The sequence below is a fragment of the Mytilus trossulus genome, unplaced genomic scaffold (assembly GCF_036588685.1).
Source record: "Mytilus trossulus isolate FHL-02 unplaced genomic scaffold, PNRI_Mtr1.1.1.hap1 h1tg000138l__unscaffolded, whole genome shotgun sequence".
Lineage (NCBI taxonomy): Eukaryota > Metazoa > Mollusca > Bivalvia > Mytilida > Mytilidae > Mytilus > Mytilus trossulus.
In genome coordinates, this window is record NW_026963302.1 from 3518466 (window position 1) to 3542538 (window position 24073).

Genomic DNA, 24073 nt, shown 5'->3' on the forward strand with positions numbered 1-24073 from the left:
TTACTGTCGTCTGATCATCATCCTTGTTGATTTGTACGAATAATGCCAACCACGCCAGGTGTACCAATTCATCCCAACACCATAAGATTGATGTTCTCCCGCCAAATATCCACCACTGAGGTTACTATGATGACAATTCCTATACCACCATGCACCATGGAAGTTAACATCGCAGTTAACATAACTAGTAGCCTCGTGGTTTTCCTGGTCATGCGTAGTAAACTGCATATTATTGGAATAAGTCAGACTATCTCCTATCAAAACAATGACACATTTTATTAGTAAAATTGCAACGTTCGTGGTCAGTTTTTATTGGTGGAAAACGCTGGTGTGTCAGACGAGAACCATAGAACTTCGGTTAAAAAAACTGATAATCCTATGCCACACGCGGGATTCGAACTCACAACGTCAGTATTGACGATGAATTCTATTAACTATTCAATTGTATTAAGTTAAAAGCAAAATTGTGTCTCTTATTTAACTTGGGTGTATCAAATTTATTCGTTCATTTTGTATTAATTTACGTTTTTTTATTGAGTTAAGTCTGCCAATTGATATTTTATGGTGCGTTTTTCTATGTTGTGATGTTGGATGCTATTGTTTCAGAAAAAGGGAGAATGTTTGGATCCATTAAAACGTGTAATCCCGCTGCAAATGTTTGCATCTGTCCTAAGTCAGGAATCTGATGTACAGTAGTTGCCGTTTGTTTGTGTAATATAAACGTGTTTCTCGTTTCTCGTTTTTTATATAGATTAGACCGTTGGTTTTCCCGTTTGAATGGTTTTACACTAGTAATTTTGGGGCCCTTTATAGCTTGTTGTTGGGTGTGAGCCAAGGCTCTGTGTTGAAGGCCGTACATTGACCTATAATGGTTTGCTTTTTTTAAATTGTTATTTAGATGGTGCGTTGTCTCATTGGCACTCACACCACGTCTTCCTATATCTATTGAATTATCAAAGATGTTTACACTCTGAGACATGTAAACTATACAAATGCAGTTTCAACTATTATGTGAAAAATTGTTTATAGAATGCAGGATATTTTTTCTTAATATGATACTTGTACCATGCATACAATCAAGAACTTGGCTAATTAAAACTTTCCTCACAGTTTTTGTTTGCAACAATAAATCGATATCAACATTTATATATGAAAACTTAAAGTGATAGCATTTTAAAAAAATCATTTATCATGATGTTTAAAAGTCAAATACAAAAATACTAAACTCAAAGGAAAATTTAAAAAGGAAGGCCCCTTAAGAAATGGCAAAATCAAAAGCTCATTACGAGCTATATACGAAAAACAAATAAATAATATTATATGGTCCTTTATATGGGAAGGGAAAACAAACCAAATCGCTAGAACAGTGTGCTGTTTACCGAAAGAAAAAGGGGGGATAGGAATGATAAACTTAAGAGACTTTATTAAATCAAAACAAGTGAAAAGTATGTACAGTATTGTCAACTCAAAAACACAAAAATGGAATGCAATAGGAAAATACTGGTTAACGTCACTAGACGAAAAATATGATACAGATTTTTTTATATGTTCTTGTTCGGACACTACATGTTTTAGGCAAATACAAATGTCCAAATATTATAAAGAACTCTTAATTTCCTGGACCGACTTACAGAAAATCCAAAAATCGGTCACGAAAGAGGACCTTTTAGAAGAAAATATTTTCGGCAATTGTAAATTTAAATTCAAGGGACATGCATTATATTATGCAAACTTTGCCTCCAGTGGAATAAAAAAAAATAAAGATATATGGGACTTAAACAATAAATCCTTTAAAACTTCTTTTGATATTTTTAAAAGTCTTAAAGATAAAAGGAATTGGATTGCACAATATAGTCGCATTAAATCTTCGTTAACATCTCAACAAATTGACGTTTTAAAAACAGATTCTAGCATACAAAGTCATTCTGATAGACCTATAAAAATAATAAATTCTTGTCAATTTATAAAAAATGGAGTTGTCGTTGATGCCAAAAAATTATGCCTTAAAGATAATAGATACTTTTATGAGAATAAAACAGCTCCAAATAGTCAGTTGAAGTGGAATTTACATTTTGGGAAGGAACTACCATGGGATTACATTTGGGAAACTTTGAATAACAATTTAGCTAACAGGAAAATTAAACAATTTCAATGGAAGTTACTACATAATATAATTTATACTGAAGAAAAATTACAAAAAATGAATCGCTCAAACGGGAAGTGTCACTTTTGCAATGAAAAAGAATCACTATTTCATCTTTTTATTTATTGTAAACTGGTGGAACACGTTTGGCTGGAAATTTTTGAGAAAATAAGGGAATTTTGTTCAAAATTAAATATCCAAAAATTACAAAAATCGGAAATAAGTATAATTTTTGGGGTCATTAATGCAGATGCATCTTATACCCAAATTTTAGATACGGTGCTTATAATCACGAAATGGGTTATCTGGAAAACTAGAAATATCGCAAAATATCAAAAGAAAGGGATAAGTAAAGCGATGATTTTAAATATGATAAAACATGAAATGCAGTTTTTGCACAAATATCTTAAAACGAATACGAAGATAGAAGCCTTTTCCACTATGTGTGACATTTTTTGTATATAAATATATATTTCGCGTGGTCAGGTCAGTGTATTGACCTCTTTGATACTGATTGAACAATAATATGTACACTGCTCTCAACTCCCTACATGTAATTTCTGTTGTGTATGTATTCATGTATATCATCTAATTGTAACAAGACATGATGTATCATATTATAAACAAATATTTACTCACCATATCTTTGAAATTAATCCTTATTGGGAATCAAAATCATTAATCCATTTTATTTATGAATGAACTACACATCCCTTTAACAAATCGCACGTGGTAAATGATCACTCGTCCAGAAATTTAATGTAATTGAAATTAACATAACAAAAGACGTGATGTACGATAAAATTGAAACTGCTTAATAAATACAGATAGCCTTTGTGAGAAATAAATAATGATAAAAACATACTTTATTCAAATAATTATATATGGTGAGAGGTATAGATATATAGATCGATAAGGACTACATGTACAGGTACATTTGTACAAGGATAGATAATATTTATAAAGGTGGATGTTAATAATTTATAGTGGGAGTTTTTTTCTCATTTGCTTTTTCCCCGACAAATGAGTCTATAAAATTGGGGCCCCCTTAGTTGTTCCCTGGGCAACTGAGGGTTGATGTAACAGGTGATTATTAATAAAATATGTTAAATATTAAAAAAAAAAAAAAAAAAAATCAAAAGCTCAAACACATCAAACGAAATGTCATATTCCTGACTTGGTACAGCCATTTTCTTATGTAGAAAATTGTGAATCGAACCTGGTATTATAGCTAGCTAAACCTCTCACTTGTATAAAAGTCGCAATAGTTTAAAATCAAAGAGCAGATTGCTCTGAGGGATACAATTGACGTTGTTTCATTAACACATGTATACATGTAGCTGGATAATATTATTTTTAAAACTAATTCAACTGCTCATGTAAAATAGTTACAAAATAGCCAATCCCGGATAAAAGTATATGAACAATGTAATTAGACCTATTGTGTTATATTTTTGTACTATCAATTCCAAGTTTATTTTCCACAGCAGTCACCGAGACTCAGAGTGAGAGAAGGTATTTCACCTCGTACATTATCTCATCACCTATTATCCTACGTTATTTCTAGGAGGCACCCCATTCCTAACTCTTTTTAAAAATATTTAATATCCTTTCTTTATGTCAGTGATTATGACTCCTTTCCGTACACATTTATCGGTTTAAACTGCGATCTTTGTTTATATAATACGACGTTTATTGACAGAACGAGCTAATACTCGATTTCAGAATTCACGGAAGTTATTTCCGGAAGGGAAACAACTCGAAACGATAATATGGAAGACTCCATTTCGCCGAAAGGGTTGTTCTACGATGTGGCCGATATTTATTTTAATTTAAATGATGCATATGATTTAAAATTTTGCAACAACAATAACCCTCAATAGCGGACATATATAGAAAAGATCACATGAGTTATACATTAATTAATTGAGTGGGTAATCTAGAGCAACCATTCAATCTAAAAACCCTTGAAGTCAAGAAAACTATACGCATGCGCATAATTTCCAAAACAAACCCTGAAGCAAGAACGTATATTAAATGTTTATTAAACGACCTAGATGGTTTTCTATTTCTTTAAATTTCACTAAATATAAATACTGCTTAATTCTGATTTTCCGTGTTGTTAAAAACACGCATATAAGTCAAGGGAATTATCAAACATGAAGATTATGAAAAGAACATCATAGGAAAGTTGTTTAAGATCATTCCCTTTGTTTGTTTTTACCTTTTAAAGCAAGACAATCATAAGAATCCGAGATGTTCCTTAATGTTTAGAATAAAACGATTGACGTGAGGGAAATGCTCTGAGCCACCGGTATAAGTCTACAGATTGCTTGAAAGCAATCGTATCCCCAAAAATTATAGGCCAAATAAAGAAAATTACATAAATTTCCATTGCATGAATAACTTTGTGGCGTTGACATGTAGTACTAAAAGAAATGCGTAATTTCTTTTTATATTTGTATTGGAAACAAAACATTGTTATTTTATGTTATAGACCTAGTTTTTTTTCTACAGAATGTTTAATTTTGCTAAATTGAGATATGTTCATCCGCGACCTTTGATCTTAATTTTGGAATCGCATATTTGACGACCGGGTACAAAAGAGTATTTGGTGTGCTTTCTATGGGTATATGGTATAGCCTTGTGGAATTTCATGACAAGTGCAATATACTTAAGTGATATGTTAAACAAATACCGACTCCCAAATAAATTCAATCAAGAACGAAAACCTTTCTATATTTTAATGTTGGGTTTTTTCCATTTTCTTTTGTATACAGTCTCTATGTATATAAACTATTTCATGAACCGAACCTTTATCAAATGACCACCCGTCTAATGAGACCATTTGTGTGCTCTTCCCTAAGAATGTGAAGTGGTCTTTTATAACCGGTTTGACTGTATTGCCAAGTTTTCTTTCGTTCAATGCATGTGCAACATATTGATGTTAGGGAGGTACCATTTGATTTTATGAGGAATAAAGGGGAAGGGCTATGATGAAATTTAAAAATAGGCCAATTTTTTGAAGGAATGATTTCAACTTCACCATTTGAAATATGCTTTACCCGTGTGTAATTTTCATGACTAGTGCAATATACTTCAATGATATGTCCGACTGATAACAAAGTTCGGCAGATTACCATGCTGTCCTTTGTAAAGCAGTTAATTAAAAAGGCATAGCAGAAGATGCCTTCCCTATAGACATATCTGATCTTAATCTCTTTGGAGTTTATTTGATTCGTTCAGTTTCTCTCTTGGTCGTTCCATAATTTCTAAATAGATTTAGAACATTGCTAGACTCTTGTCGTCTCTTATCAATAGATGTGCCATTACAACATGTAGTATGACATTTTTAAGCCTATTTTTAACAAAGTTACATATTACCTGCGTCGCCACTGTAACTGTTTAGTGATAATTTGTATTTAGATGCAGCATCTCCGATGGTAAATGATTGGTACTGTGCATAACGTGTTTCATTATCAAAATCCTCCATCAAAACCCGCAGTGTATACTCACTTAAAGATGTAATCTGATGCAGTTTGTCATTTCCTAATAAAACACATAAAGAATTGATTTTCTTTCTTCAAAGACCATTATCTTGGTCTTATTAGGTTTAAACCTGACTTCTTCTAAATGGGACAAATTTATGGGGTTCGTGTTGTTTATTCTTTAGTTTTCTATGTTGTGTCATGTGTACTATTGTTTTCTGTTTGTCTTTTTCATTTTTAGCCATGGCGTTGTCAGTTTGTTTTAGATTTACGAGTTTGACTGTCCCTTTGGTATCTTTCGTCCCTCTTTTAAAACAATTTTTTAAGAAAAAAGTATATGTTCATAAAAAATTGAGAAAAGATATGGGGAATGTGTCAAAGCGAAAACAACCCGACCATAGAGTAGACAACAGCCGAAGGCCACCAATGTTTCTTCAATGTAGCGTGAAACCCCCGCACCCGGAGGCGTCCTTCAGCTGGCTCCTTACAAAATATATATACTAGTTCAGTTATAATGGACGTCATACTAAACTCCGAATTATACCCAAGAAGCAAAAATTAAAATCATACAAGACTAACAAAGGCCAGAGGCTCCTGACTTGGGACAGGCGCAAAATTGCGGCGGGTGTAACATGTTTATGAGATCTTAACCCTCCCCTATACCACTTGACAATGTAGAAAAGTAAACGCATAACAATACGCACATTAAAGTTCAGTCCAAGAGAAGTCCGAGTCCGATGTCAGAAGATGTAACAAAAGAAAATAAACAAAATGACAATGATACATAAATAACAACAGACTACTAGCAGTTAACTGACATGCCAGTTCCAGACCTCAATTAAACTTATTGAAAGATTATGTCTTCATCATATGAAAATCAGGCACAATCCCGCCCTTTAGGGGTTTAGTATAATACTATCATAAAATATATGAGAAGAACATAACCCTTGTCATGCCAACAAATTCCTTTAGTTATAAAAAAACATCTGCATCATATTTTTTTTTAATTTGAGGTTTCATATGACTTGAACAAGCGAGAAAACTAATGGCCTTATTTATGTTATAAAAATAAACAAAAAACTAATATGTAACACATAAATAAACAACAACCACCGAGTCACAGGCTCCTTATATCATGTTCTCAAATCTAGATAGTATCTCCCATTTAGAAAAAAATAACACGTGAAAAAATGAACCTATTATGTGTTGCTCTCCCAGCTACAAAAGATGTAGAACATGTTCTATCATAATCATTTGGTAACGAATGTAATTACTGCCTCCCCATGTCTGTATTGAACATACAAAATATCAAATAAATAACACTCCTAATGCTCAGATTGGTTGTCACCGTGCAACAGTTATTAACACCATATAGGAAAAACATAGAACTCTTTTTGTCATAAGACACTGTCAAACATCCAAACATACTATCCACACTCATCTGTGTCCACACTTGTATGACTTTAAAGAAATAGAAACTGATTAAATTATGTAACTCCTATGAGAGAAGCACCATAAAGATGTAGATAAAAACATTTCAAAATGTATAAGTCAAATAACAATTAACAACACCTAGAAATAGCCCAAAACAGGTTCACATAAAAAAAGGTACTATCCCTTGTTATTATAATTGTTTAGTAACCTTCCAGAGGGATAGTTGTGCTTGTTTACAGAGTATAGGAATAATTTTTCAAAGTATACATAAAAATTAGGTAGGATTTATATCAGTAGCCAATTCAAGCGTGTGAATGACTTTATATAAGTGTACATTCTTTTTGCAAATTATAAATATGTACCTAGCCAAAATTCCTTATTCAAGTCACCGAAACCTTCTTTGTACTCCTTCCAGTTCTTATAAAAGTCAAGATTACCATTATATCTTTTCTGGAATACCTACAACAGATATACTACATGTCAATACTTTTGATAAATTACTCGAGAGTTAGCTCAAAGTACGTTGACTTTGTTAAACGAGGAATACTGCTTTCCCAAAAAGTGCTAAGACAGAGCTATGAATCGATCAAATAAAGGTCATCACTCAAGAAATTTTACGATCGCCATCATGAGCTGATTGGCCGGCATTATGACAAAAGTGTGTCGGAAATCATATCTGATATTCTTCCTCAGTCATAAAAACCTTTCATCATTACCGAACTGAACAAAGAAATAACAAGACGCGTGCAGGAAATGCTTAACCAGCTTCCGGAGCACCCGATTTCACTCCCAGTTTTTAGTGGAGGTCGTGTTGTTTCTTATTAATTTTTTATAACTGTTGATGTAAGGGCGTTTTTCAATAAAAGCGTAACTTTCAGACCTAAAAAAAAATGGAAAATCAACTTGTCTGAAATTTAATTTCAAGAGTTATTTTAAATACCTCTATGATAGACCTGTTTGTAAACAAAAAGTGCAATCTTAAATATTCTTTAAAATGATATTATTTTCAGAATTTGTGTACTGTTTCGTAGGGGACTTTTCCCCTATATTTTTTGAAATTTTAAATGGTTCCTTTAGACATTACTGTTTGTTTACTTTAAATACTAGAAAAATCTATTTTTTTTCTGAATTGGAAAACCAATTTTTATCGATAAAGGTTAGACAGTACTTCACATATGAAGGTACCACTCATGTTACGTAGTGGACATTTTGATGCGTTTCGTAGTGGACAAAACCGTTTCGTAGTGGACAAAAAGTTTCGTAGTTGACATCAACCCTATTATATGTTAATAAAAACATAATAAAAATAACATGAAACTAACCCTTGTTATTTGTTTTGCACGAATATAATTGAAAAAAGATTGCAAAAAGACTCCATGGTAGTGGTAGTGTCCACTACGAAACGTTTTTTCTCCCATACTTGTTTCGTAGGGGGCCGTTTCGTAGGGGACGTATTCGCATGTTTTATTTTTTCCCACAATCCCTATATTGCAATAGTAACAAGACTGATTGTATACATCAAAGCAATTACTAAGCTGTACACTGATATTTTTTTCATAATTTTAAAACCAGATACTGAAGGGGATTTGACCCGTTTCGTAGTGGACATTAACAAAAATACGGTATCACTCTGGTCCATTTGATGTGCTCAATTTTTCTTACCAACAATTTAATTGCCGTTTTAAAAGCATAACTTCTTTTGTAAGACCCTAATGTTAGTATCTCTTGCAAACAATAAAGGGCTGCGCTTTAGCGCATGATACGCCCGTTGCTCTTTTAACTTGTCTTTTATGCTTTAAATGAATTTATATGATCAACTAGAAATAGTGTGAGCCCTATCAATTACCCAACCCCCCACCCCACCAAATAATAAATAAAAATGCACCAAAAAATTGGCATTATTAAGGTTACTTCAAATTTAACTAAGTTTGTTGTCTTAATTTTTCATCCATACATTCTATCTTGTTCACAACACACTTACTGAGTACAAAGTACCTTTTATATTTATTAAGGCATATACATGATATAAAAGTTATAGATGAGATAAAATAGACTAAGTTATTCTAAATATTACAGAATCACAAACCATTTTATGCTGATAACAAAGATAGCCAGGTTAATTTATGATCAGAGAAGAAGACTTCATTAGTTCCACTATCAACACAGTCAATATTAGTAAAAATCAAATCGATTGTTGATCCATAGTCATTTGTTGGCTGGGTCATAAGTTGCTTATATTTCGATTGTTGCATCAAGGTTAACAGTTTGTGCTTGTTTGAGGAATCCTCCTTCCAATTGACATTTAAATCTCCTAGAATGATGGCATCATTGTTACATACATACGTCTCATGGACATGTAAAAGTCTTTCATAAAGTTCACTTATTGGCTTGTGTGGTGGCTTATAAACAGTAACTATGGTGATGTCTGAGTTATGATTTGTTCGAAAAACAGATAGTTCAATGCCATTGGAAGATTCATTAATCGGAAAACTTGGACAAAAAGGCTCCTTTGAATAAATACCAAACCATATGGAGGTCTCTTGTGTCCAGATGGTTTAGAATCTTGTCTATATTGGTGAAATGCATCAATTTGTGTTGCATTCACACTATCACGGTTATGAAATCTGGTTTCACAAAAACATGCTATATCAGAATTTGTAATGTTTCTATCTAAGCGAACATCCTCTAAATGTCTATGTAAAGAAGAGGCATTCAAGAAACAAATGTTCAGTAATGAATTTTATAGGTCATAAATATTCCTAAATCTTCTTTCAATGGTAGTGGCCTGTAATCTTTCCATCTCTGTTTTTACATTTTTATCAACACCTAGTTTGTCTTCTAGTAAATTTCTGATAAACAATCCATCTAGAGTCTGCACTCTACTAACAGCAACATAATGTATTTAATTAAATGTCATCCGAATTTGAAGCGTACATGTAACGAAATAATCTTTTCCTTGAAAATTTCTATTCCTATGACGTCGTGTTTTGCCATGACGTAAATTCGCCAAATCCTTTATACCTTTTCGAAGCTTTAGTGCATTTAATTTATTTCTTTGTTTGTTATGTATGCACTAGAATATTCACAACTGTTATGCAATTGTTTTTAAATCTCAATTTGCTGAAAACCCCAGGATTACTGCAAGCTTGTGTATCGCGCATGAATAGATTACAAAAGTAGTTTCGGAAGCATGGTTTATCGAAGTGTGAACTTAAAGAAAAATTCTAATTGACCAATCCAATTCAAGTATTTATAGATATGCAAATCATATAAGAATTATTTGTTTATATTGTAGCTTTTGATTAACAGGTACTTTTAGTGCACTGTGAATTGTATTGCCATGAATGTGATAGGCAGCCTTGCCAGTTGGAGCTAACATCATTACTTTGTTGGAAGAGAAATCTTCCCCAGCTTGTTAACTGTAGAATTTAACAGCCATTTGGTATAAAGCTTTTGTAACATAGCTTTTTCCCACACCAGCTCCTCCACTAAGAAACCAATAAATAGGTTCTTCACTTGTTTTGAGAATATGAATTGCATCATATACAAATTCTAGTTGTTCTTTGTTGAGTTTTCGAAGGTGACATCTAAATTCCTGATCTGGCAATTCAAAATCTCTGTTCAGTTCTTGCTCTTGGTTTGAGGGCTGTAAACCTAGGTCAATTCCAATGTCATAATTTTCAATTCAAGTGTCCTTTGGATCAGTTCTATTGTCTTTGTCCATAGCATTTTGCATCTCTGTTTGAGGTGCTATTTCATCCCATGAATCTTCAACACCCTGATTTGTTATCTGCTGGGCATCCTCAACAATTTTCCTGAATGGTTCATAAAGTTCACGTTCTGTTTCTACTTCATCTTCGATTTCTAAATATCTCTCATAGAAAGAGTTGCAGGATTTTTTCAAATCATTTTCATTTCTCCAGGAAGAGTTCAAAACCAACAATTCTCTGTAGTACTTCTCTGAATCTGTTTTAATATCAAAGTGCACCGAGCGTATAATTCTGGCTTTTTTTCTTTTTCTATATTGTCTAGAATCCTTGGAAACATCAATTTCCTCATTCTCAACCTCATCGTCATTTTTTTTTAATGTTTGGTTCAGGCAAGACAGTTTTAGTTTTGCTTCCCTTTGTATTTCTCCGAAATTCAAGTCTACCTGGAGAATCATCATAATATGCTGCATATTCTGTTAGTGTCATATTTTCCATTGTTCTTGGCCTATCACAGTATCTGCTGAAAATATTACCACACTCTATATCATCATCTTCATCCTCCATTTTATCAAGTAAAGTTGACGGCTTTAATAGAGAAACACGTTCTTCTGCCGGACTTGTGGTCAAAAAAATTGTTTGTCGAGAAGATTTCTTCATAGGCAATTGAAGACATATGCATGCAGCTTCTTGAGCCCAAATCTCAACTGCATTTAAGAAATGGTTGCCAACTGTTTTTATTTGTTCTGTTAGAGTCTGATTTCCTTTCCTTGCTTCATCTGATGCCTTTCTTATGAGTTCGCTCATTCCTCTCTGGGACTTTGTGATATATGATGCTGCATAAGTTGCACATGCAAACACATCCAACACAAATTGAACATCTAAGTTTGCTCTTCAACCTTTTAAGATATTAGTATTATAGTTGTTGACACGAACCTCTTTAGAAGAACGTTTTAGAAACACTGTAGAAGATTTTATTGAAGCTCTGATGGCCAAGATATAATTTTCATAGGTCAATTCTAATTTATCCAGAAGCAAGCAAATTGTAGTATTTTCATCATCTCCAATGTTATCAAGTTCTTTCTTAATTGAAATCCATTGAACACTTTTATGCCTTGCTTTTTCATCTTTTGAAAAGTCTGGAGGTTCAAGAGGATGAAGAATAGTTGTCTTCTTTAAAGGAGGCTTGGGAAAACCAAATCTGCAAGTTTTTTTGCCTTTTTTCCTGCATGTTTTGGTACGTTTGTGAGACTGAAGGCTAACTAAATCAAACAGTTTAGATTCACTTTCATCTGGTAATCTACATGTAATGAAACGATCTATATATGCACACACATTATCATCAGAATCTTCACAAAACTTTGGTGCATCAGAACACCACACCATCATATGCACATGGGGAGAGCCCCTCTGTTGATATTCGATTCTGTAAAAATAATCTTTAATATCCCCAAGTGGTTGAGCCTGCGTTAATAAGAATTCTGTGATAAATTTTTGTACACAGAAGTCAAAATGTCGTGCATATGTTATTGGCTCAGACTGTATCAACCTATACTTCTCCTGCCAGCTCAAATTGTTCAACTCGTTATCAGTATAATCTTTCTTGTCTACTACTTTTCCAAGTATTCTAAGTAGATGTAACCACCTTGTTTCAGCAGCAGATAATGTTAAAAAAAAACGTTGCAGGTCCAATTTGTCTGATAAGAGCAAAAAGTTCCTTGCTTACTTGCTCAAAATATGGTGGAGAACCTCTAATATTGGTGAGAAACTTGTATGCTTTCACTATGTGATCCTTGTATACTCATCGAACCTTTAAACAAACTTATAAGTAAGGGTTATCGTACCAATATTGTAATTAGATCTCTGAATATAGTTCACATTGGCACTAATATTGATTTTGTCATTAGCAAATTAAAACATAACTAAATTTCATTATCTTTTGAGGCGAGATGTATAGGGGACACAGCCACGTTAACTTTTATTTCTATAGAAGTCGCTCTTCACTATACTACTACCTGTCGATACATTTATTTTTGGCATTGCACAAGTCATGTCTTCTTTGACTATTAATGACGTTAAAATACTAAATCCCTGTGATGTGTTTTAGTCGATTTTAGTCTCTGATGCATATTTTTTTACTATTAATTGGTTTTGGCTTTTAACTAGCTGTCAGTAACTGCGAGTACTCTCAAATCGTATTTACTTGTTAATTCGACCTGTTGATACTGTTTATAATGCTTTTTTGTCATTTTTTATTTATATGGATCTTGGCTGTATACCAGCTTTGATTATTTGTAATATCTTCAATTTTTCACTTATTCTTACAACATTTGTATAAACTTCAAGATTATAAAAAACCGTTTTTTTTCTAAAGTGAACATTGATTGGTTTAATATTTCTCAGTGTGTTTGAATATGTTTGATAGCCTTTTGGTCATGACTGTTTGTCTCTAATATTTAATTAACTGTGCATTTGTATTCAGATATCGCAGATCAAATTTATTCGTTCTTTGTGTAATCATACGTTTTTTGATTGAGTTAAGTCTGCTAATTGATATTTTATCGTATGTTTTTATATGTTGTGATGTTATGCTATTGTTTCAGAAAAAGGGAGAAGGTTTGGGCCCATTAAAACGTTTAATCCCGCTGCAAATGTTTGCACCTGTCCTAAGTCAGGAATCTGATGTACAGTAGTTGTCGTTTGTTTATGTAATATATACGTGTTTCTCGTTTCTCGTTTTGTTTATATAGATTAGACCGTTGGTTTTCCCGTTTGAATGGTTTTACACTAGTAATTTTGGGGCCCTTTATAGCTTGTTGTTCGGTGTGAGCCAAGGCTCCGTGTTGAAGGCCGTACTTTAACCTATAATGGTTTAATTTTTAAATTGTTATTTGGATGGAGAGTTGTCTCATTGGCACTCACACCACATCTTCCTATATCTATTTGTCATGGTGAATGAGATCAATTACTGCTGTACCACGTACATCCTTCACAGTTAATTTCTTATCTTTTAGGTTAATTTTCCTTAAAGCTAACTGAGTCTGGTCAAGTAATGTTTTCATTTGAATCTTTTTCGTCTTAAAAAAGATATTTTCAATTGAACCTGCAGCTCTTCTATCAACATTGCGCAATACTGCTTTGACTATTTTCCCATAACTTACATTTACTGATCTGTCTTTGTTCGATGGACGCTTTGTACCACAAAATATCCCAGGAAATGCTAATTCTTCTGCATTCTCCTCCATAAATAAACTAACAGGAATTTGCCTCTCTCCTGGAGCAAAGTTGTATATAAGTTGTCTCTCAGCTGGTTCAACAAAATCTGGGGCTGTGAGTAAAGTATCAGCCTGTCCTGACATTAACTCATTTTCATCAACCTCACTCCATTTGACATCCTCATCGCTATCATAACTTTCATTGTTACCATCTTGCTCATTAACTTTACTTGGTTCAGAAGCCTACTTGGTACCATCACTATCTTGTAATGCTCCATCAGCAACATTGTTGTTCTTTGTGTTGCCATCTTCAATGTTCACTTGTTCATGATCAGTTTCAGTCATTTCCTCTGAAGAAATATCAACATTCCCACTATAAGTCCACTCACTGTTGATAGTTACATTATGAGCTTTATATAAAGGAGTAGTTTTTAAAAACTCAGCTGCTTGGTGTACAAGTTCTGGACGAACATTCAAACAATATACATGGTGCTGATACTTTAACCTTCTTTTCAATGTTGCCTTAATAGTGGCTGTTTCAGATGTTATTCCTGGTAGATTTGTCACTGTACTTGAAATATTTGCAGGTACCAAAACCATATTGCCATGAATGAATTTTTGTTTTCCACGAGGTTCTTGGTGAAAGGCAAAAGGACAGATACATATGACAATTCTAAATGATTCATTTTCTTCAATATTCCTTGCTCTGGGAAAGTCATTTTATTCATAGTTGATGAAGGAGGAATTTTTCCTTTCTTCAGATGTGACTGACAGGTACTGCATATCCATACAGTGTTATCTACACTTGCAGTTTGTGGACAATTCTGAATCACATCTACATCAGCACTGGGAAATAAAGGCAACAGTAGTATACCGCTGTTCAAAACTCATAAATCCATGGACAATAAACAAAATCGGGGCAACAAACCAAAACCGAGGGAAACGCATTAAATATAAGAGGAGAACAACGACACAACACCGAAACGCAACAGCACACAGACACGGACCAAGCAACAGACAATACACCACGAGAATAACAAATATAACAACAAAACTAAATACATGAATATGGGATAGACAAGTACCGTGCCACGTCTTATCTCAAAAATAAGAGAAAACAGAAACGACTCAACGTTAAAATGCAACACACACACAGAAACGAAAAATATTATAACAATGGCCATCTTCCTGACTTGGTACAGGACACTTTTAAAGGGGAATAAAAGTGGTGGGTTGAACCTGGTTTTAAGGCATGCCAAACCTCGCACTTTAATGGCACAGTTAAATATAACATTGAAATGAAAACAAAATATTACAGGACTACAATACAAATAAAAAGCAGAACATATTAGACATAGAAAAGCATGATTAATAGATAACAAAAAGCATCAGGTTTAAAATTCAATACGCCAAAAACGCGTCTAGTCCACACGAGACTCACCAGTGACGAAAAAAATACAAAATTGTTCAGCACTGAAGATCAAAAGTTGAAAAGGTTTTGCCAAATACGGCATTGTTTGTATGCCCAGGATAAGAACATTCATATTATATAAAACAATTCAGTAAATTTTAACAAATGAATATGAAAGAGATATACATAATGAAACTGAAGTAAAAACTAATTACAGAAAACTAAACCCGAATACATAACGCCCAGATATACAAGATCGAAAGTGAAAAAAGTACAAAGTTGTACAGCACTGAAGATCAAAGGTTGAAAAGGTTTTGCTAAATACGGCATTGTATTATGCCCGGGATAAGAACACTATTATATAGAACGATTCATGCTATTGCAAACAGTAAATTTTAACAAATGAATGTGAAAGATATATTCATCATGAAACTAAAGTATTAACAGATTTGAATTTTCTTACACTATGTTTATACCAAAGTTGTTGACAGCTTGTACAAACATATATTGGTCCATTATTTACAGTTGAATGGAACTTTTCAATCACATTTGTTATGTTTGATGAAACAGAGAGTCTTTTCTGCTTTCTACATGTAGTTTCTCTTTTAGTTTCACATTTCTTAATCTATGGATCTGAACGTTTACCCCGTCGAGTTTTAGTTTCTCTTCCTGTTTCCCATTTTTTATAAAATGGATTCAAACGTTTATCCTTACGATCTTTTGAATCTCTTAATGTTTCAATTTTTTTATATGTTTTATCTAATCGTTTTTCTTTCCTAATTTTAGTTTCTCTATCAGTTTCACCTCCCTTATACAATGGATCTAATCGTTTTTTCTTTCATAATTTTAGTTTCTCTTTCAGTTTCACCTTCCTTATACAATGGATCTAATCGTTTATCCTGTCGAGTTTTAGTCTCTCTCTCTGTTTGATTTTTCTTCTACATGGGGGTTTAGGTTTTTATTTTCTCTTGCCTGCTTTTATTTTGCCTTCATGTTTGCTTTTCCTTTGTAATCTTTTGTACATGGCAAAATAGTTTGCTCTACTTTTGCTGCGCTGGAAATAAAATAAAATATGACTATTATTACAATTGTGTAGCCATTAACTTTCCTAGATATTAAATACAAGAAATTAACTTATTAAAACGGTTAATGCAAACCAGAATTTACTGGAAAACATATAAATCATTGACAGACAGACAGACTAAAAAGTATAGGGAGCCACAATTTAATGGGTATATATATATTATAAGGAATCTGTAAAATCAATGCTGTCTTTATCTTCAATGAAAGCTGCATAAAAAAAATATATATGCTTATTGACCATGCATTTCCTTATAAATATTTTATTGTTTGTTCTTTTATGCAAATAATGCTTGATGTCTATAGAGCATCAAATGTGTTACCTAGCACAACTAACATGTGCAGTAATAATATTGAACTGTGCTAATTTTATGCACGACTTAACATACCTGATCAACAGAGCTATCAAATGGTGTAGCTTGGTTAAATGAGCTAGTAGATGATTGCTGAGATGATGAAGGTGGCTTGTTTGAGCTAGTAGATGACTGCTAAGATGATGAAGGTAGCTTATTTGAGCTAGTAGATGACTGCTGAGATGATGAAGGTCGCTTTTTTGAGTTAGTAGATGGTTGTACCCATATTGAAGGTCGCTTGACTGAGCTAGTAGATTGTTGTGGCGATGTTGACGGTAACTTGTCTGAAGTAGTGTATTGTTGCTCAGATGTTGAAGCCTGAAATCAAAATCATTGTATTATAAAGATGTCATTTCATTTCAAAAAGAATTATGTTATATTCCAACAATGACTGTAACAGAATGATGTTACAAAAGTTCCCTTTCCTTGATGAACCCTAATCTAAACAAGAACTATCTTTAAAAAAGATAACCGACGTATTTAAATTTGAGTACATTCACCAAAACCCCGCGGAAATCTCACATGCGTAGGTGCGTTCTAAAAGTCATGTACGTTCGTACAACAAAGTTTACATAAAAATTATATAATTGTCCCGAATAAACAGCTGTCATGGATGCAAAGAGCTATTGGAGAAACAATTATTTAAATAAAAAATAAATCTTTGTAAGATCTAGTTAAAATATTTATAGTTTTATACTTGCTTTCCATCATGATATAATTAACGAGACGTTTTTTTCAAACACAACCAAATCAATAACCATGACAGCATTTTGTCCAATGACAGAATGGATTTTCGAGCATGCGTATTCTGTTGCCATAGTTAAGCGTCCATAAGTTCAAAGGGCACAAACCGAAACTATACCGACTACGTCGGAAAAAATCTATAAGATTCTACAGTAAACCCCAACTCTTTTTTAACTCTCCAATGTTCGTTTGAGACACTTAATTATGAAATTTGGCAGTAAGTAATATTCCCTCTGTTTGACTGACAAGTCCTTTAATGTTAATATTAAGATAAGAAATTGGAAGATATATAATTCCAAATCATACTTAAATATGTAATATTTTATATAAATTAGTCTTATTTTATGTTAACATTAATAAGAAAATGTTAAGTTGACTTTAATAAATATTGATTGGACAATGTTTGTGTCTATTAACAAAAATATGTTTAAATACTTGTAACAGTTATTATTGAGTAATATTAACTTGTACTTTGCTTAATTATGACACTTACTGATTTACTCTCACTCCCAGTTCTTTGTTGCTGGTGCACAATGGGAATTTCGAAACCCTCTGGTATCTTAAACATCTCAAGAAACTGAAATGAGAAAAATAGTAATAGGAAAAGTGGAAAGCATTTACCAATATTTGTTTCAAATTCAAGAAAATCAGTAGTTAATTAACTCTCACCTGATAATTTTATAGCAAGAACTGATGTAATTTTAATTATTGAATGTGTAATTATAGTACATTTGTAGTTGCAAAAATGATGAGCAACATGGATGATTTGTGTTCAGCTTGATATAACCTGTTTGTTTGTTGGGATCTTCATTTTATAAAAAAACAAAACTATGTTTTCCTTGAATAGATATAGGAAGATGTGGTGTGAGTGCCAATGAGACAACTCTGAATACTCTGCCACTATTCCTTCTTCTATTATGAATCTAAATCTTGTTCATTTGTAATTCATACATTTTCCCATATGATACCTGCTATAATTAGACTCACATCCGAGGAAAGCTTATAAACTGCTTTCTTAGAAACAGTCTCACTTTCAAAGTCTCTGGCATAATTTTTTTTCTTCAAATCTTTTTTTTATTGCTATACTGATTTCCGTTTATATCTAGGCATGGCTTACTCTGCTCTATCCCTAAAAAAATATTTATTCATTACACATTTTTGTTTACAATATTACAATTGTGTTCATATACATATAATTAACAAAAAAATTTGCAAAAGATCAATAATGTAACCATGTTCAAATGAAATTGAATGTCAAAAACACACAGTAAATAAAACAGAATGTAATAAACAATGTCTTTTTTTTAATTATCTGGTTTTAGAGGTTCTGGCGATGCTACAATTGCCTCTGGTTCTTGAGATTCTACAACTTCAGTTCCAGTTGTCTCTGGTTTTACACATTTTTGTTTACAATATTACAATTGTGTTCATATACATATAATTAACAAAAAGTTTTGCAAAACATCATAAATGTACTCAATGTGGCATCTTCTTTTATAACCACGTTCAAATGAAATTGAATGTCAAAAACACACAGTAAATAAAACTGAATGTCAAAAACAATGTCTTTTTTTTTAATTATCTGGTTTAAGAGGTTCTGGAGATGCTACAACTGCCTCTGGTTCTTGAGATCCTACAACTACAGTTCCAGTTGTCTCTGGTTCCGGAGATGCTACAGTTGCTTTGGTGCTAGGCTTGTATGATTCTTGTGAAGATAACAGGGAATCATAAAAAAAAAATCATTTTCTGATTCAAGCTCTGCAACTTTTCTTTTCAATGAAAAGTTCTCTTTTTTCAATGCTGCCATCTCTTTTCTGTCATTTTTATGTTTTTCTAAGTCCACTTTTTGCTGTTTACTTGCATTGTCTTTGATTTGTTTTGAAGATTCCTTCAACTGTTGGTCCATTTTTCTGATGTCCTCAGATGTTTTTCTTAAAAAAAAGCTGCATCATCACTACTGACTGTTGCAGAAAAGTTGCTGAACACTCCCCTCAGCTTGTAAGATTTATTTACAAGTTCATCTGCCATTTGTTGCATTTTTTCAGAATAATTGTCCATAGTAATTGATCTGCAATTAAACAGACAATATCAAACTGGGAAAAAAAGGCTTATAGCTCAGTAAGATTTTGTTTTGTATCGAATTATTGGTAAAAATTTGATTACTACTAAAATGTAATTAAGAAAGGAATAATGGATTTTTTTACGGTTGTTTGTTGCCTAACATAAAATCAAACTAAGGGTGAAAGCATGTACAGATCATGAATAATTTCTGAATTGATTGAACCATCCACCGCTGAGTGGACAACCCTCAAAATGTGTAAGTATGACATTTAGCCATCCAGCAGTATGCACTTTTGAATAATTTCTATTGCTGTACTTTTGTATAAATTGTTATTGCGGTACTTTGCTATAAATTTCTATTGCGTATTTTCTGTATGCAAATAAATAAATAATCTGCTTAGACAGTTTTTAAATAAATCTTAAATAAATGGAATATTGTATCCATACTGCTGCATGTTGTCCAGCAACACCAACGTGGAGGACTATATTAGTATTATGTTCTTTTTCACGGGTTCAACCGAACATAAAGCATTTCTTTTCTATACAAGGCTTAATAACACAAAACACAAATATACTATGGGATGTAGGTTTGCAGCATCCAGTCTTTTAATAATTTCATTCGGAACATAAAAACACGTGAAAAAAACAAATTTTGAATGGCAGGCATTACGCCAAAAAACAGTCCTTATCACATTATCTTCACTAGAAGTATGATCAACAGCCTGAACAATCTACAAAATATAATTACAAAAATTAGAAACAATTCACAACTACATGTAAATGAATGAAAAGAGAAAATTGATTAAATACTGTAACTTTGGACAGTATACATGTGATTCTTTTGAATTGTACAATTCTATAAGAATAATCTTAATATACGTGTGAAAGACAGTACCAGTCCTAAAGAACAACAATTGTTTTTGTTTCAAAACAAAAAAAATAAAATAAAAGTCAAACAGACCTTAACAGCAATTGAATTAAACGTGTAGACTGATTGAATGCAAACCGTCGAATGATTTAATTCCCGCTTAGGTATGCACGGGTGAATCTACCCGTGCAAATTACTACGCAAACGGTATTAGTTAAGCCTTATAACGAAAAGAAATTTATTTATGTTCTTTTTCACGGGTTCAATCGAACTTAAAGCATTTCTTTTCTATACAAGGCTTAATAACACAAAACACAAATATACTATGGGATGTAGGTTTGCAGCATCCAGTCGAGACAAAAGGCGAAAGAGTGCCAAGGTATAAGAAACAGAAGCTCCTTCTCTTCGTAAACTATACAAACTAAATTATTTTTGTCTAACCCTATTGCGCTTAAAGCTTATCTGGTTCTAGTATAAGATGAAGGCTTATATATTTTACTAAATACTAAGGTATCTTCTTGGGGCTGCAAAGAACAAAGATGTACTCCGAAGAATCAATCTTAAGACTTGCTAATTAAGTGAATAAGTCGGTTTATCAGTACTTGCAATCATAACTATACTACCTTGTCAATAAATATTGGTCTTGCTATTGTGAACTATATATAGTGTCAACGTGTGTTTTATGAAAACTGATATCACTCATTATTATAAGTGAGAGTTCTTTGTATCTAAAAAATCAAGTATAAGCCAATTATAACATACAAAGTAACATACAGTTGGACAGGTTAGAATTATCATGATACAGGTTAAATAGAAAGTTAAATTCTTTCTTTTGTATTGGTTTCGCCTATCCATCAAGTACAGAGAATCACGGACAGGTTCGTGATACCGTGAAGCGGCCAGGTCCGCATATTAAACACATGTACACTGTACAATCTACAGTTACAACACCAAAAAACATAAAACGGCAAGGTCCACTTAAAGATTTTTTTTTTTTTTTTTTTTTTTTTTTTTTACTCAAAATTCATTCATTCATCTTAGCATCAAGTTTCAATACAAGACATGGAAAGATATGCAATATCCTATCCTTCAAGGAAAGAAAATCACGGCAAGGTCCGTGATATAAGCGGCCAGGTCCGCATATTTAACACATGTACAATGTACAATCTACAGTTACAACATCAAAAAACATAAAAGCGGCAAGGTCCGCACAAAGATATTTTTACTCAAAATTCATTCATTCATTTTAGCTTCAAGTTTCAATACAAGACAGGGAAAGATTTGCAATATCCTATCCTCCAAGGACAGAAAATCACGACAAGGTCCGTGATACAAGCGGCCAGGTCCGCATATGAAATACATGTACACTGTACAATCTACAGTTACAACATAAAACAAAAAACAAAAACTAAAAACAAAAAACAAAAACAAAAACGGCAAGGTCGTCACAAAGATATTTTTACTCGAAATTCATTCATTCATTTTAGCATCAAGTTTCAATACAAGACAGGGAAAGATTTGCAATATCCTATCCTTCAAGGACAGAAAATCACGGTCAGGTCCGTGATACAAGCGGCCAGGTCCGCATATTTAACGCATGTACACTGTACAATCTACAGTTACAATATAAAAAAACAAACAAGTATCAAGGTCCGCATAAAGAAATTTTTACTCAAAATGCATTCATTCATTTTAGCATCAAGTTCCGATACAAGACATGGAAAGATATGCAATAGCCTATCCTTCAAGGAAAGAAAATCACGGCCAGGTCCGTGATACAAGCGGCCAGGTCCGCATATAGAACACATGTACACTGTACAATCTACAGTTACAACATCAAAAAACATAAAAGCGGCAAGGTCCGCACAAAGATATTTTTAATCGAAATTCATTCATTCATTATTGATTTTAGCTTCAAGTTTCAATACAAGACATGAAAAGATATGCAAAATCCTATCCTTCAAGGAAAAAAAACATCACGGCCAGGTCCGCATATTACACACATGTACACTGTTTAATCTACAGTTACAATATCAAAAATTAAAAAGCGACAAAGTCCGCATAAAGAATTTTTTCTCAAAATTCATTCATTCACTTTAGCAACAAGTTCAATACAAGCACATTTGAAATAAATCTATAATGGTTTAAAACCGAATTCTCAGCACATTATACATAATTTAACTATTACGGGTGATAATGCAATGAGTTTACCAATATCCGCTGCAACTTTCCTTGCAGTCGTATTACAAAAGATTTATAAGTGCTAAAACAATACTATTCAAATATTCGTACATTTTCTGTTCAGGTACACTTAAAGTACCCCTATCATATTTAAATCCCACACAAAACCAATCTAGTCTAATTTTGTATGGCTTCCACACACTTTTTCCATAATTTGGCAAAACACAGCTGACAATATAAATCAGACAATATTTCTTTTGACACTTTTAACATAAATGTATCAGTATTTTCAAATCCAAGTCCATAATCTAGATATACAATTATATTGAATCCTTTACTATGCCAATATTTTACAAGAGGGCGTACCATTTTAGTGAAAATGGAACAAGCTGAGCTCAGCACAAAAGACAAAGCTGAAGTGTTATATTTAACTTTAGTGTCACTTTTCTATGAAAACACAAGAAATTTTTGTGATTCAACATGCATATCAATATGTAGGTACCCCGATGATGTCTTTAATCAAACTTAAATGCAATTTTTTTTTTATTTTCTGCATACGTTCTGGACTCTTTTACAACCTCGTATTTAATTTTAAATAACATTTCGTATTGAAGTACGTGGCTGATGTCATGAATCAACACCGATAAAGGATTAACAACAAAAGGGATGTGCTAACTTCCTTAGCGACTCCCGTAAAATACCAAAAATACAGAAGCATGTGCATCGGTAATTTTCAAAAAATAGCCAGATTCAAGTATAGGCAAAACTAATTTTTTTTAAAACTGAACTCGGCCAATAAAAGTTTTTCTTTCCAAAAATGTAGGCTATAATATAATTGACCTTTTACATTATAAACTTGTACTAACTCATTGTCATACTCATATTTGTCTAAACATAAACTAAAGTCAATCAAAGATAATACCTCATTTGCAACTGCTGGTGTTGTAAGACCGCTTATTTCGGGACAGTTAGACGATGGAAAACAACAATAAAGCATCAGCTGTAGGGTTGTCATCTTCACTCCTATGATGACTTCTTGCAGGTGCACGTTCATGAGTACTTTGGATTTTCTCGTCAAACATGAAGGAGAAAAAGTCAAACAGACCTTAACAGCAATTGAATTAAACGTGTAGACTGATTGAATGCAAACCGTCGAATGATTTAATTCCCGCTTAGGTATGCACGGGTGAATCTACCCGTGCAAATTACTACGCAAACGGTATTAGTTAAGCCTTATAACGAAAAGAAATTTATGGAATGTGATGATAGATACAAATATAGCTGTCATGCTTTTTGTTATTCCTGGTGTAATCTGCTTCGAATTTTGAATTTATGAAATATGAATATGTTATGTTCATTCTATTTATAATTAATTCAGCAAAAAAGAA

The 24073-nt window shown here is 32.8% G+C and overlaps 1 protein-coding gene across 1 annotated transcript; it reads right to left on the reverse strand.

Annotated features, from left to right (window-relative positions):
• LOC134700439 (ficolin-1-like) lies at window positions 1–10605 on the reverse strand. Its single transcript, XM_063561830.1, has 5 exons — window positions 10451–10605; window positions 9587–9758; window positions 7428–7524; window positions 5528–5692; window positions 1–254 (listed from the first exon to the last, which is right to left on the reverse strand). The coding sequence occupies exons 1-5, from the start codon at window positions 10603–10605 to the stop codon at window positions 1–3; spliced, it is 843 nt and encodes a 280-aa protein (XP_063417900.1).
• Between the last annotated feature and the right edge of the window lie 13468 nt (window positions 10606–24073).